This window comes from Pelodiscus sinensis, chromosome 3 (genome assembly GCF_052426305.1).
Source record: "Pelodiscus sinensis isolate ZL-2025 chromosome 3, ASM5242630v1, whole genome shotgun sequence".
NCBI classification, from domain to species: domain Eukaryota; kingdom Metazoa; phylum Chordata; order Testudines; family Trionychidae; genus Pelodiscus; species Pelodiscus sinensis.
Window position 1 is genome coordinate 124,554,385 of NC_143054.1, and position 13,357 is coordinate 124,567,741.

At 45.9% G+C, this 13,357-nt stretch overlaps 1 protein-coding gene across 5 annotated transcripts in view; it reads right to left on the reverse strand.

Moving 5' to 3' along the window:
* The window catches only part of TRIM67 (tripartite motif containing 67), a 47,404-nt gene that overhangs the window by 19,014 nt on the left and 15,033 nt on the right, over window positions 1–13,357 (reverse strand). For 3 of the 5 annotated variants that reach the window (XM_089777358.1, XM_075924699.2, XM_075924698.2), the window contains exon 6: window positions 4,632–4,789. In XM_089777358.1, the coding sequence (XP_089633484.1) occupies window positions 4,632–4,789 (158 nt within the window). The remainder of the gene's footprint in view (window positions 1–4,631; window positions 4,790–13,357) is intronic. The other 2 variants (XM_014573037.3, XM_075924701.2) reach the window with 1 other exon arrangement.

The window sequence follows — 13,357 nt, forward strand, 5'->3', positions numbered from 1 at the left end:
TACAGCTATGTAGTTTTGGAACTTAGATCGAAACCATAAATATAGGGTCTGAGGAGGTTGATTTCTGAAGATATAAAGAACTTTGTATGTATCCACAACAACTAAGAGGGTGGAAGGAATGTGATAAACGGCTGCAAGGATCTTACTAGTGCAATCCCCAAGCAGGATGAGTTATCATTTGGGGCACAAAGAGGATGGCCAGGAGCAATGGGATGAAATCATGAAATAGAAAATCTAGGCAAAATATAAGTGAGATCTCTCAGGCAATGGAAGAGTCTATAGCAAGGGTGAGCAATAATTTTTAAAAGGGGGCCACTTCGTACATTTCCTGTGCTCCCCTACCCACAGATTCTAATTAGCCTGGAGGTGGGGGAGCGTGTGAAGTTTTTGCCCCCCACCCCGACACCTAGGCTGTGTCTACACTGCCATGAATTTCCGGAAATGCTTAAAACGGAATACTATTCCGTTTTCAGTTTTTCCAAAAAAGGAGCATCTACATTGGCAGGCTGCTTTTCCGGAAAAGCCCTTTTTCCGGAAAAGCGTCTGTGGCCAATGTAGATGCGCTTTTCCGGAAAAGAGTCCCGATTGCCATTTTCGCGATCGGGGCTTTTTTCCGGAAAAAACTACTGGGCTGTCTACACTGGCCCTTTTCCGGAACAGTGTTCCGGAATAAGGACTTATGCCCAAGTGGGAGCAGAATAGTTTTTCTGGAATAGCGGCTGATTTTGTACAGTAGAGCGTCGTTGCTTTTCCGGAAATTCAAGGGCCAGTGTAGACAGCTCACAGCTTATTCCGTAAAAGCGGCTGATTTTCCAGAATAAGTGGCCCAGTGTAGACACAGCCCTATAGAGAATCGCCAGCTGGCAGTTCCCTCTAGATGCTGCAGCGGGAGGAGACTTTGAGCATTTACCCTGCCCCCAAGTCAATCAGGGCCTGGGGGGAGCATGCGAAGTCTCTTGCCCCCTTTTCCCACCCTGGAAGGGGCGTGCGGCGGCTAGAGAGATCCACTGGCTCTTTTAAAACAGCCTGCAATTCCCTCTGGTGCTGTGTGCCCCTGGTGGGGTAAGGAGACTTTGCATGTTCCCCCCTTCCCAGGTCTCAATTTGCTTGGGAGTGAGAGAGCAGCAGTGGCCAAAGACCGGATCCACCGGTTTGGCGGGCTGGATCCAGCCCGTGGAGGTGCTGTGAAATTCTTTACTTTACAAAAAAAAATTGGGAATTTTTCTGTTATTTCATGTCATTCTGCCCGAGGGAAAGTGGAAGCTCTAGGGTGGAGTGGGGTCCTGCCCTATGGTAATGGATAGTGAGCCTGTCTCACTTACTCCCCAGTTTCATGGGGCTGGAGCTGGGCCTGGCTCCCAGCTCCCCGCTCTGGGTGTTGTGACTTGGCCCATGGGGTCACAGCATGGCTCAAGCTTAGCTTGACAGCATCCCCATCATGATGGAGGAGTGGATGGGGCCAAACCTGAGCAGCACCGTGATCCTGTAGGCCAGGTTGTTATACATGGAGTGGGGAGCCAGACTCATGGGATAGGGGACACCAACTGCAGGATGAGTTTCTTATTTTATAGCTTTTTACACAATCTTTTTGGTTTTATTTTGTGTTATTTAACATTTGCAAAAAGAAAAAAAAACAAATGGCTCTAGAAATAAGCAGGATGATGGAATATGAGACTTCTGCAAGTTTCCACATCCAATGTCTATGATTCTGTGAAATACTAAGATTGACAGTAGCCAATCCCCTAACACAGAGCATAAGGCCCAGATTCAGCACAGAACTTATGTCCCAATTTTGTAAAGCACTTAAGAACTTGAATAGTTCCCACTGAAGTCAGTGAGCCTTAAGTATACATTTAAGACCACTGCTGAATAGAGAAGGGATTACTTGTGCTTTCAGTAGCACAATAAAGAGTCTAAGGCCTTGACTTCTCCAGTCTTTTGATCAGAGACATAAAGGTTATCGTCAAGTGGTTTCATCTAACACCATATCATAAAATACATTTTGTGTCAGTTAAATTGTGATTTTTGGATAATTCTGGCTTTCTTGTTTATTGAGTGTGACTGTTCAAATTAAGGCACTTAGCAGTGATATTCACTAAAGCCTTTTTTTTATAATCCACAGACCAGATGCTGATAAAGTCTTGGGGGAAATCTAGTTGGTATTTATTTAGATATCAAATATGACATACAAAATGTAGGCTTATTTTTATTTGAATGGCATGTCCTGAGAAGCAGGCCCTTTGTTTTAAAACAGCTAAAGCAAACTGCATTTGTATCATAGTAGTGTAGGCAAAATTACCCGTTTAGAGGCATCTCAGAAATTGGGATCTCTCATGGTATAGTCTAAATTCATGACCTTGAAATTTTGGGATTCATAAAATTTATCAGAAAGATAGATCAGTATGGCCGTGTCCAGACTCAGGGTTTTTTTTGGGAAAAATAGCCTTTTCCCGAAAAAACTTCCCCTGCGTCCAGACTCAAGCCGCGTTCTTTCGAAATTATTTCGAAAGAACGCGGCTTTTCTTTCGATGGCGGTAAACCTCATTTCACGAGGAAGAACGCCTTCTTTCGAAAGCTCCTCTTTCGAAAGAAGGCGTTCTTCAATGTAAAGAGGCCGTCTTCGAAAGAGAGCATCCAGACTCGCTGGGTGCTCTCTTTCGAAAAAGCGGATTTCTCTTTCGAAAGATCCGCCTGCAGTCTAGACGCGATCTTTCGAAAGAGGCTCTTTCAAAAGATGCTTTCGAAAGAGCCTCTTTCGAAAGAAGCCTGCAGTCTAGACATAGCCTATGTGTCCCTACTTTGGGCATAAGTAATTGCTGTACTGACTAGAGATGTAAATAGATAACTGGTTAAACAGCACCCAGCTTAGCCACAGCAGCCCCCTGCCCACAGCACAGTGCAATGGGCACAGGGAGCAACACTCTGCCCATGCCACAGTGAGGTGGGCCCTGACCAGTCCGGCCGAAGCAGGACTGGGACAGGACGAAGAAAGCTTCATGCAGCTCCTCCGCCCCCAGGCCAGTCAGGGCTTGGGAGCAGGTGAGCGCTTTATGTCTCCTCCCACCCTGCAAGCAGCGTGTGGCACTTTGAAGTGCCGTGTGCTCCTTGCAGTGTGGGAGGAGGCTTCGTACACTCCCTCCACCCCCAGGCCAATCAGGGCCTGGGGACAGAGGAGCTGCGTGAAGCTTCCTTCGTCCTGTTCCCGGTCCTGCGAGGAGTGTGCAGCACTTCAAAGTGCCACGCGCTGCTTGCAGGGCGGGAGGAGGCTTCCCCTGCCCCCAGGCCAATCAGAGCCTGGGGGCGGGGGAGCGTGTGAAGCCTCTTCCCGCCTTGCCAGGGGCATGGGTACCTAGTGGGAAATGGGGGCAAAGGGGCTCCTCCACCCCCAGGCCAATTATGGTCTGGGGGTGGGGAAGCCCAGAAGCATTCTGGCCCCGCCCCTTCCAGCCTGGCCCAGGGCCAATTCAAAAAATGTTGCCCATCCCTGAGCTAAACTCTACCCAGAGACCAATGGGGAGCCAGTGTAGATCCCAGAGCACCAGTGTCATGCGCTCCCAGCACAATGACCCACTCAGCCAGCGATTTGCTATGTTCTGCACCGGCTTTAGTCTCTAAATGGTTTTAAGGTGCAGCCCCCGGTAGAATGCACTGCAACTGTCCTAACCTTTAGCTAATAACAAAAGCCCAGATAATGGTCACATGGGTCCATATTGCAGAGGAAAGACTGCAGCCTCCAAACCAGATGCAGATGTTATAAAGTTAGTTGGGTCATTCCTGTAATATGAATCATAGAATCATAGGACTGGAAGGGACCTCAAGAGGTCATCGAGTCCAGCCCCCCGCCCTCAAGGCAGGACCAAGCTCCGTCTACACCATCCCTGACAGATGTCTATCTAACCTGTTCTTAAATATCTCCAGAGAGGGAGATTCCACCACCTCCCTTGGCAATTTATTCCAATTTATGACTGTCAAGCAGAAATGGGGGTTCTAGAATCAGCCCTATATGGCATAAAATTAGAAACTAACAAAAGACATATTCCTTCAGGGAGACTCATCCAATCTCTGCCATTTACTGCTGCTTTCCCCAGTGCACCATCACCACTTCAGTCTTGTCCGAGTGGAGCTTTAGCCATTTGCCCTCTGCCATGATCATAGCCAGGATTTTGAGAACCAAATTTACCCAGAAAACTGGAAACAGAATTATTCCACGATTGCATGTCTTGACCTGGGTTTATTGCTTGCTGGGTGCAACAAACAATGAAGCCCGCAAAGGAATCTCCCATTTCCTGAGCCATTTATACAATGGCTTCAATCCCACCACAAATTAGAGCAAACTTGAGGGTTCTCTATTTCATTCATGTTGAATATATCCTGCCAGGGGCAACCAGCCAGCTGTAGTAATGCCCTGAAATTCCACCTTCCATCCTCATAATCCCCCTTTGAGCCAGAGTCTGCAGGAGGATAGCACAGACACTGATTATACTAGTTAACCTCCATGTAAGGGAATTCTCATCTGGAATGACCCAGCAGCTTTCTGGTCCCATTTCACTGCAGAAGCAGGAATGAATTAGATAATCTACCCTCCTACATCCATGTCCTTGGCAAGTTTTAACAATAATACAAACACTCACTCGGAATTGACCGCCATCTCCATCATCAAGCTCCAAGATATAACCTTCCACTGGATTGTGGGTAAAAGGTGGCATCCTCCAGGCCAGCGTCACACTGTTGTTTCGGGTACAACACTTCTCCAGCTGTAGTAATGGGACTGGTGGCACTGTAATGGGAACTGGGTATAGATTAGTGTAATTCTGTCCTCACCCATTAGACTCTGTTGTCAGCAATATGATGATCCACCACTTCACTGACCTCCCTATTAATCCCCCTCTCTTACCCCCCCATCCCACAAGGTAGCCAAAGTTACTTGCAGATAGAGCAGGCCAGAAAAATATGTTTTCCACATGGGAAACTTCAGGTTTTCACCAAAAAGTCTATGCCAAGCATTTCATTACCTGATACCAAATATTTAAGTACTACCACAAGTACCTCATGGAAGTTGTAGTTCAGATACAAGAGCTCCATTCTCCTCAGATGGTCAGAGTCCCTGCCAGACTACATCTCTTATGATGCACAATAGTCTTTCCTCTTCGAGGTACATGGTGGGACTGGGGGAGGGTGTCACACACTACCACATATCATAGGACTTGTAGTGTGGCCAGGAAGCCCAGTCCTTAGAGAAGACTAGAGACATGAAACGACCAAACTTCAGCACCCACGAGGTACTGTGGCAGCCTATCAAAACTGAAATATTTCTGTACAGGGTTATTTTGGTTTTGAATACAAAAAATTGAAAGTTCTCACAGAAAGCAAATTTCACAAAAAAAATTGTTTAGTCAAAAACCCACTTTTTTGGTTAAAAAAGTTTCAGGAGAAATGTAGAGATACTATTAAGCAAAATTGTTTCATTTGAATCTTATCTGAATTGCTGTGTTCAGGTAGAGAAAGGTGATTTTTTTAGGTTACAGGAGTTTGATGTTGGCTTCATCCATTTGAAAACTATAAAAGTGAGGCTGATACTGCCTGTACTGATTGATCCAGGACAATATTGTTTTACTATTGACCATGCTCATATTTCAAAAATAAAAATAAGCTTAGCAGAACATTCAGCCATGCTTCTGTGGGGGAGGTGGGAGGGGGAACATGCATGTCATCTGTCTATGCCTCTACACCAACTTACTTCACTTGTCTAGCATCACAGCATCTTTCCACTCTCCCTTCACTGGAATCAGTCTACAAGAACCCTAATTTAGGCTGAATTACATCCTTGTACAGAAAACTAGTGCAAGGTTTATGCACCACTTAAATCCCAGGGCTTTAGTGGAATGTAGTGACATGGAGGCCTTGGTCTTTCCTCATGAGGCTGATCATCATCATTAGGGCTCAGTTCTGCAAAGTTCTGGCAGCTTCCTACAAGATGCAGAGGGCTTTCAAGCAGGGTGTGGTACCCTCCTGATTCAGTAGACATACTATATTAAACTGCTAATGGGGCACCATCTGCTAGCAATAGCAATCTCTGCCCTAGCACCACAACCCTAATTCTGGCTGGAGAGGAGGAGAGGCCCAGGGAGGGATGGAGGCTAAAGAGCAAGCCCACCCCACACTCCGATCACAGTGGCAGCTTCGATCCTGTGGGTGTGGGTTCCACACCAGATTCTGGGTGTTGTGACCTGGAGCACAGGATCTCACCACTACTCAGGTTGCCAACAAGCCTTTAAAGAAGCAGCAATGTTATCTAGTTTGCTATGTACTGTTAAATAGATGAGACACAAGTCTCATTCCTTCCTCTCCAACCCTTCTGGCCCAGGACACCTTGACTTCAAAAGTATAGAGCTCATATCTTCTGAGGCAAAGAGCTGGGGAGCAGGTAGGAATGGGCAGAGCTTTGGCTTCTCTCCCCCAGCCCTAGCTGACCTCAGTGGAAGGAGCAATGTGCTCCTGGTACGAGCCAGTAGCAGATTGCTCCAGGAGAGTGGCAAAGGGGGAACAAGGAAGGACTTGTTCTCTCTGTCTATAAATACATGAAAGAGAGATGAATGATTTAGAGCAGCACACTGGACTGTACCTAAAAGCAATAGCACACACTTTAAAAAAAGGTAAATGGAGAGGAAAAGAGAACACTCTGTTGTTAAATTACTGAACTGACCCATTGCTTGTGCCACTGAAATCCATACTGTAGGAAGCACTGAAAAAAATGCTGTAACAGTATTGCCCTGGCAAGGAGACAGAGCAGATAGCTAAACACATTTTTTTCCATTGCAAAATGCTATGCTGTTGTAACCCTGTGCTTCTATAAATGAAGCAGGCAGGAGATCCTTGGGGTTCTAGATGACCACTGTGTCGCTGATGTCTCATGTCAAATTAGAAGCTTAGTCACACCCAATTCAACCCATCCCACAGCTCCTTCCTCTGTTCGGACAGAGTTGGATGTTCAAAGGCTCTGTTTTGCTGTTTGTCAACCTGTGTAGTACACTACAATGACTTTTCCCCCAGGCTAAACCATAGGGGAATTGTATTCAGCAAGAAAGCAATCCAATGAGCTTTAGACCCTCTTATCCCTCCCCAATCAGCTAGCTTGACCGGCTAATATCTTGAGTCACCTCTTGCTGGAAACACAATGTGATCAGCAAGCAAGAGAACAAGGCTACATTCAGATACCTGCCTTCACTCTGCCATGTCCTTAAATAAAAAGATAAAACTAGCGATGAAGCCACTCCTTTGGATTTTTTCAAATACCAATTCATTCTTTTTGTTGAGCCTGAGTACTGAGAAACTTGCCAGGTGCTGGGGCGGGGAAGGGAATAGGAGGGAGTCCCCACAGGAAGATGTGGGTGGGGTGATCATGGTGGCTGGGTAGGGATGGCAGGAGGGAGGTACATTCCTAGGGGAGAAGAACCAGACAGGTTGATATTTAGAGCTCTCCGGGTAGAAAGTGGCCTCTGGTGGGCCCCAGCTGCTACCCAATACTGCTGCCTCTGTATCAGTGGCAGCAATGCGGAGTTTTAAGCTGCCTCCTTGCACACACCAGCTCTTCGGGAGCCAGCTGCCACTCCACCCTGCAGGTGTGCTGTAACCATGTAACTGATGAAAATTTCAACAATTACACTGTTACCCAATTTCAACATCCCTACCACATACCAAAAGTGATTTTAAGCATTTGTATCCATTCTTCATTTTGCAACTTTCTGGGTATGTCTACACTACCACCCTAGTTCAAACTAGGGTGGTAATGTAGGCAACCGGAGTTGCAAATGAAGCCCGGGATTTGAATTTCCCGGGCTTCATTTGCATCTCGCCGGGCGCCGCCATTTTTAAATGTCCGCTAGTGCGGACTCCGTGCCACGCGGCTACACGCGGCACGGAGTCCGCACTAGCGGACATTTAAAAATGGCGGCACCCGGCGAGATGCAAATGAAGCCCGGGAAATTCAAATCCCGGGCTTCATTTGCAACTCCGGTTGCCTACATTACCACCCTAGTTCGAACTAGGGAGGTAGTGTAGACATACCCACAAACACTAATCCCATCAATATTCCAGCATTCAAGAACAGATCTCTGGTCACACCTTTAGCGAAAACAGAGAGAATATGGTGAACAGTCTCAGCTAGTCATGGAGAAGGATAGGGATTTCAGACCATGGCAAGCAGAATATATAATGGAGGGAAGAAGACTGAGAAAAGGAAAGAGATGTGGGCTAGATCAAAATGACATCAAATATTTAAAATGGTGTGTCTTACAGTGCCTCAACATATCCCTTACGGTGCTAAGTTATTGCTAACAGGCTATCCAAGAGCCACTCCTACGATTAAGCATCATTACAGTACAGTATCTCTGTGCAGTAAATCTGCAACTGTTTGTATTTCTCATTGTTAAGGAAACTCTGCCTGATCTTTATTTACTGAGATTAGTTTTTTTATCTGAAGCTTATCCTTAGGCCACCAATAAGATACATGCACAAGTTCCCACCAGGGCTAATTTACTACAATCTGATTTCATTTTCATTCTGCTTTGTCGAACATAGTACATCAGTGTTTGTTTATGAGCAGACATTCACCTCCCATTGACCTATGCAAGCTCAGTGATGCAAGCTCAGGCCAGAGATTTGAAAAAAAAAGAAAAGAGATTTCAGAAATTCAAGTATCTACAGGTGCTGATGACAATGTTCCATTCCCCAGTGGGTAGGGGGAGGAAGTTATTTTTCACAGTTCTCTCCTTGTCTCTCTCCCCTTCCCTCATCTTCCTCATTCGGACATGGACAGCTTCGTTTCCTACTCCAGTTTCCAATCTTCATGTACCAGGGTGTAAACAAACATATAGAAAAACAACTTGCAGTTAAAATGGTCAGTCTGGTACATTTTCTCTTGGGATAGTACCTGATCACCCTTCTGGTTTAGCTTTGAATGTCATTAAAGTGCCTTCTGCATATGCTGTTCCCAGACCAAACAAAACAGGGAGTTGACAGAATTCCCATATGACACCAGAGCACATGGCAAAGACTGATTGCTCTCTGGTCCAATGTGGTGAATGGGACTGGTTTCAGGAGGGGCATGTATTTTTATGAGACTACAAATCCAGGGGTTATTCTGTATGTTGCTTGTGGAAAAACAACAAAGCCTCAACATGTAGGCTACGTCTACACTGGCACGCTTTTCCGGAAATGCTTAAAACGGAACAGTTTTCCGTTATAAGTATTTCCGGAAAAAGCGCGTCTGCATTGGCAGGGTGCTTTTCCGGAAAAGCACTTTTTCCGGAAAAGTGTCCGTGACCAATCTAGACGAGCTTTTCCGCAAAAAAGCCCCGATCGTCATTTTCGCGATCGGGGCTTTTTTGCGGAAAACACTACTGTGCTGTCTACACTGGCCCTTTTCCGGAACAGTTTTCCGGAAAAGGACTTTTGCCCAAACGGGAGCAGCATAGTTTTTCCGGAAAAGCACTGATGATTTTACAGTAGATCGTCAGTGCTTTTCCGGAAATTCAAGGTGCCAGTGTAGACAGCTGGCAAGTTATTCCAGAAAAGCGGCTGATTTTCCGGAATAAGTGGCCAGTGTAGACACAGCCGTAGTGCTGACTTCCCAGTCTATTTATAGACCCCTGTTTCTTGCCACTCTGATTGTTGTCTAGTAAAACATGATCATTTATTTTTATCAATATGAACTATTTGAAATAGTTCCTTTCATTTCTACACACTGGGCTATCTAGATAGCAAGCACTTCAGATTCTCAGTATGTGAATGAGATGATAGCATAAAGCTGTTTTAAATTTTTAGACACTAAGGAACCAGCAGGGAAGGTAGAGATGGCTATGTACCAGCTTGCTGACACAGAAAAGCTTTTTGGGGCAAGCCAGCACATACCAGGTAGCTCCAGGGCAGACAGAGATGGATTTCGGGAACTTAAAAGTACTTTCCATCTGGTATGGAATGGAAATGAACTGCAGGAGGAAAGAGGTGAGATTGCAATAGTAAATTCTAGTACATTCCAACATGTCAAATTAAGAGTGTGCCTATTCACAGAGCGTGGCTGCAACTCAAGTGCATGTACCCAAACTAACTTTAATCTAGCATGCTTCACTGAAGCTGCAGCCGTGTGCATTTCACCCACTGGCTGGCACTGTGTGCAATTATCTAGGGAGCATTAGGGGCTTGTTCAGTCCTTGCTGAAGTGCATGCTACACAGATTCACAGCTCAGGATCTAAGATAGCCAGATTATAGCCAACTTGAGAAGGTCTACTCAAGATGAGTCACATGCTGTGACATGCAGTATAAACATACCCTAACAGAACCCTATGAGGCACACACAACCAAAAAGTATATTATATCTTCTTACTATATATTTTAGAAATGTGCATCTGTCTGTTTGCCAATCTATTTGTTCAAAAACTCCTCCTAAATGGTAAGAGCTAGGACCACCAAATTTGGTATGCAGTTTCCTCTTATCAAGTTTAGTTGTGCCAGGGCAATGGGATGTGCCTGGAATTCGGTTGTTTCTCATAAAACTGGCAAGAGACAGTTATACTGCAGAATGACCATACAGGGGGCAGAAAGGGGCCAGAGATGGGGACCAAGACAGCTATAACCCCATTGGGCCAACAGAGGGCAGAAGTGGAGAAAGGCACTGCTATCTATTATGTATTTCAGATAATTGTCTGTGTGTCTGTTTGTCCCCCAGCTAGGAGATATATACTTCTTCCCCCACTCTACTACTGGAGCTACTGCAGCCATGGAAAAGTGTTTCTCCTCTGGCACTCTAGCTCCATTGGGGAAGGGACAGGGAGGACTGAGGTTCAGGGCTTCTCATAGGCCAAATTTACTCTTCTGGGTTTCCAGGGTTAGTGGATTTTGTGGACTCCCTTAGGCTCTGAGGCTGGGACAAAAATGAGGGGTTCAGTGTGCGGGACAGGGCTGCCAGTGAGAGGGATGGGGTGCAGAATCTAAGCAGGAGGTGTAGTGCAGGAGGGGGTGAGGGTGCAAGGTCTGGGAAGAAGTTGGGGTGCAGGAGGACGTGAGGGTGCGAGGACTGGATGGAAGGTAGGGTATGAGTAGAGTGTCTGGCCAGAGAAAGGGGGCAAGAGCAAAGGAAGGTGCAGTGTGAGCCAGGAGGGAGGGTGCAGGAGCAAGGGTGGGATAGGTGTCTGGTCAAGGGGGAGGGTGCAGGAGTGGGTTGGGGATGCAGGGTCTTGATGGAGGGAGGTGTGTGAGGGGGGTGCATAGAAGGATGCAGGATCTGGGCATCAGGGTGCGGGGGGCACTTACTTGCCTTTGCACCCTGCACCATTTCCAGGCACGGCCTTCTGCTGCTCCTACTGGCCAGATTCTGGCCACTGGGAGCAGTGGAGAAATCCTCCAGGTAGAGCGCCCACACGCTACTGTTCCCCCAGAAAGGATAGGAGGAGGGGGGACGCTTCTTCCCCACGAGCCAGATCGTGCAGTGAGGCTCAGGGCTTTCTCTACCTTCCCCTGACAGAGGGAAGCCACTGCTGGAACTTCACCCGCATGGGGGAAGGAGGGCAAAGCTGGAGTGCCAGAGTGGGCTCCCTGCTGCAGGGGGAAAAAAAAATCGGGGCTAAGCTTGAGCTGGGGAACACCTGCAAGGTAGATGCACCACAGTTTCAGACAAACTTGCTCATAGACAGACAAAATCTCTGCAATACATAGTAAATAAAAGTTAAGACCCCAGCATAATAGATGGTCTGAATAGGAGAGGGGGACCCCACAGAGAATGAGTAGATGATATAGTAGATTGATGTGGAGCTAGTCTACAGAAACTAAGCCACTCTGCACTGGACAGGGAATGATGGAAAGAGGGAGGCATTGGACACCAACTGGCATTGAGTCTATGGTTCTTGATGATGATGATGTCCCCTTCTCCACCCCTGTTGGCCAAATGTGGTTATAGCTGCCAAGACCCTATCTCTGACTCCTTTTGCCCCACTGTGGTCATTCTGCAGTACAATTGTCTCTCCTACCAGAGCCCTCCCTTTCCATTTTTTGAGCAACAATCAAATTCCAGGCAGATCCTATTGTTCTAAGTTATGATAAGAGGAAGCTGCCTACCAAATTTGGCAGTTTTAGCTCTTACCTTTTAAGAGGAGTTCTGGAACAAACAGACTCAGGAGGATGGACAGACAGATGCACATTTCTACTACATATAGTATAGACAGAAGATAGATTTATGACAAGTTACAATCCCCTTTCCTTAAGTTTACTTTGACCTTTTAACTATTAATCTGAAGTCTACAATTTCTGCTGTTTCTACAAGGATTAAGCTGTCATATTAGTTACTCTGTTTGAATTAACTTGGACTCTTTCAGTTCAGAACTTAGCCTATGGAGAACAGATAAACTAGATGAACATAAATTCTCATATTTCTGGACTGCTTGTGTGGCATTAGAGAAAAACAAAATTATCTTTAACCCATCCAGTACTTTCTGGTAGACTCTTTTTAGTCTTCCACATGTATCTTTAGGCCTATTGAAGTCAATGGACAGATTCCCATTTACCTCAGTGGACTTTGGATCAGGCCCCTATAGAATGTCTAGGTCTGTTCATACATCTAGTTTGGATGTGCCCATCATGTTGGTATCTAAGTTCCAAAAACATGTAGACGTCATTACATATTTTTTGCATATGGTACTTGCTCTCTACCAGCTCTCTCTTGTTCTCCCTTCCCTCATCTCCCACAAGAAACATCACTGGGCTGTTCTTCTGACATTGTTATTGAGGAAGGTCTTGTTCAAAATAATAGGCTTGCAATTTTTCCTATAGACAGCGAGGCTTGTGCTAACCCTGATCTTTGATGTTAAGGAATTCCATAGGCAATGATCTTCCATGGCAATTTCTTGCCCATACCTACAAAAGCTTTATTTTGGGCTCTGGCAAATGCAGTATCCTCACTGAGCATAGCTATCCATGATGGTTCTGCCTGACTGAGGGCTTGTCTTCACCACAACACTAAATTGGTGTTGGTAGTACATCTGGTGAAGACATATTACATCGATGGGAAAGCACTCTCCTGTCAACGTAATTGCTCCACCTCAATAAGAGGCAAAAGCTATGTTGGCAGGAGAGCATCTCCCACTGACATAGTCAGGTGTTGATACTAGTTACCAAAAAAAACCCCACTTCTTTTTCACAGGGCTTGTCTACACTACTGCTTAAGTCAATGTAAGTTACATTGCTCAGGAGAGTGGCTTTTTCATGCCCCTGAGCAATGCAATTTACATCAACTTAAGCAGTAGTGTAGACAATCTCTGTGAAAAAGAAGTAATTTGTTTGCCACTTGCTAACATGTTGGTAACTGGA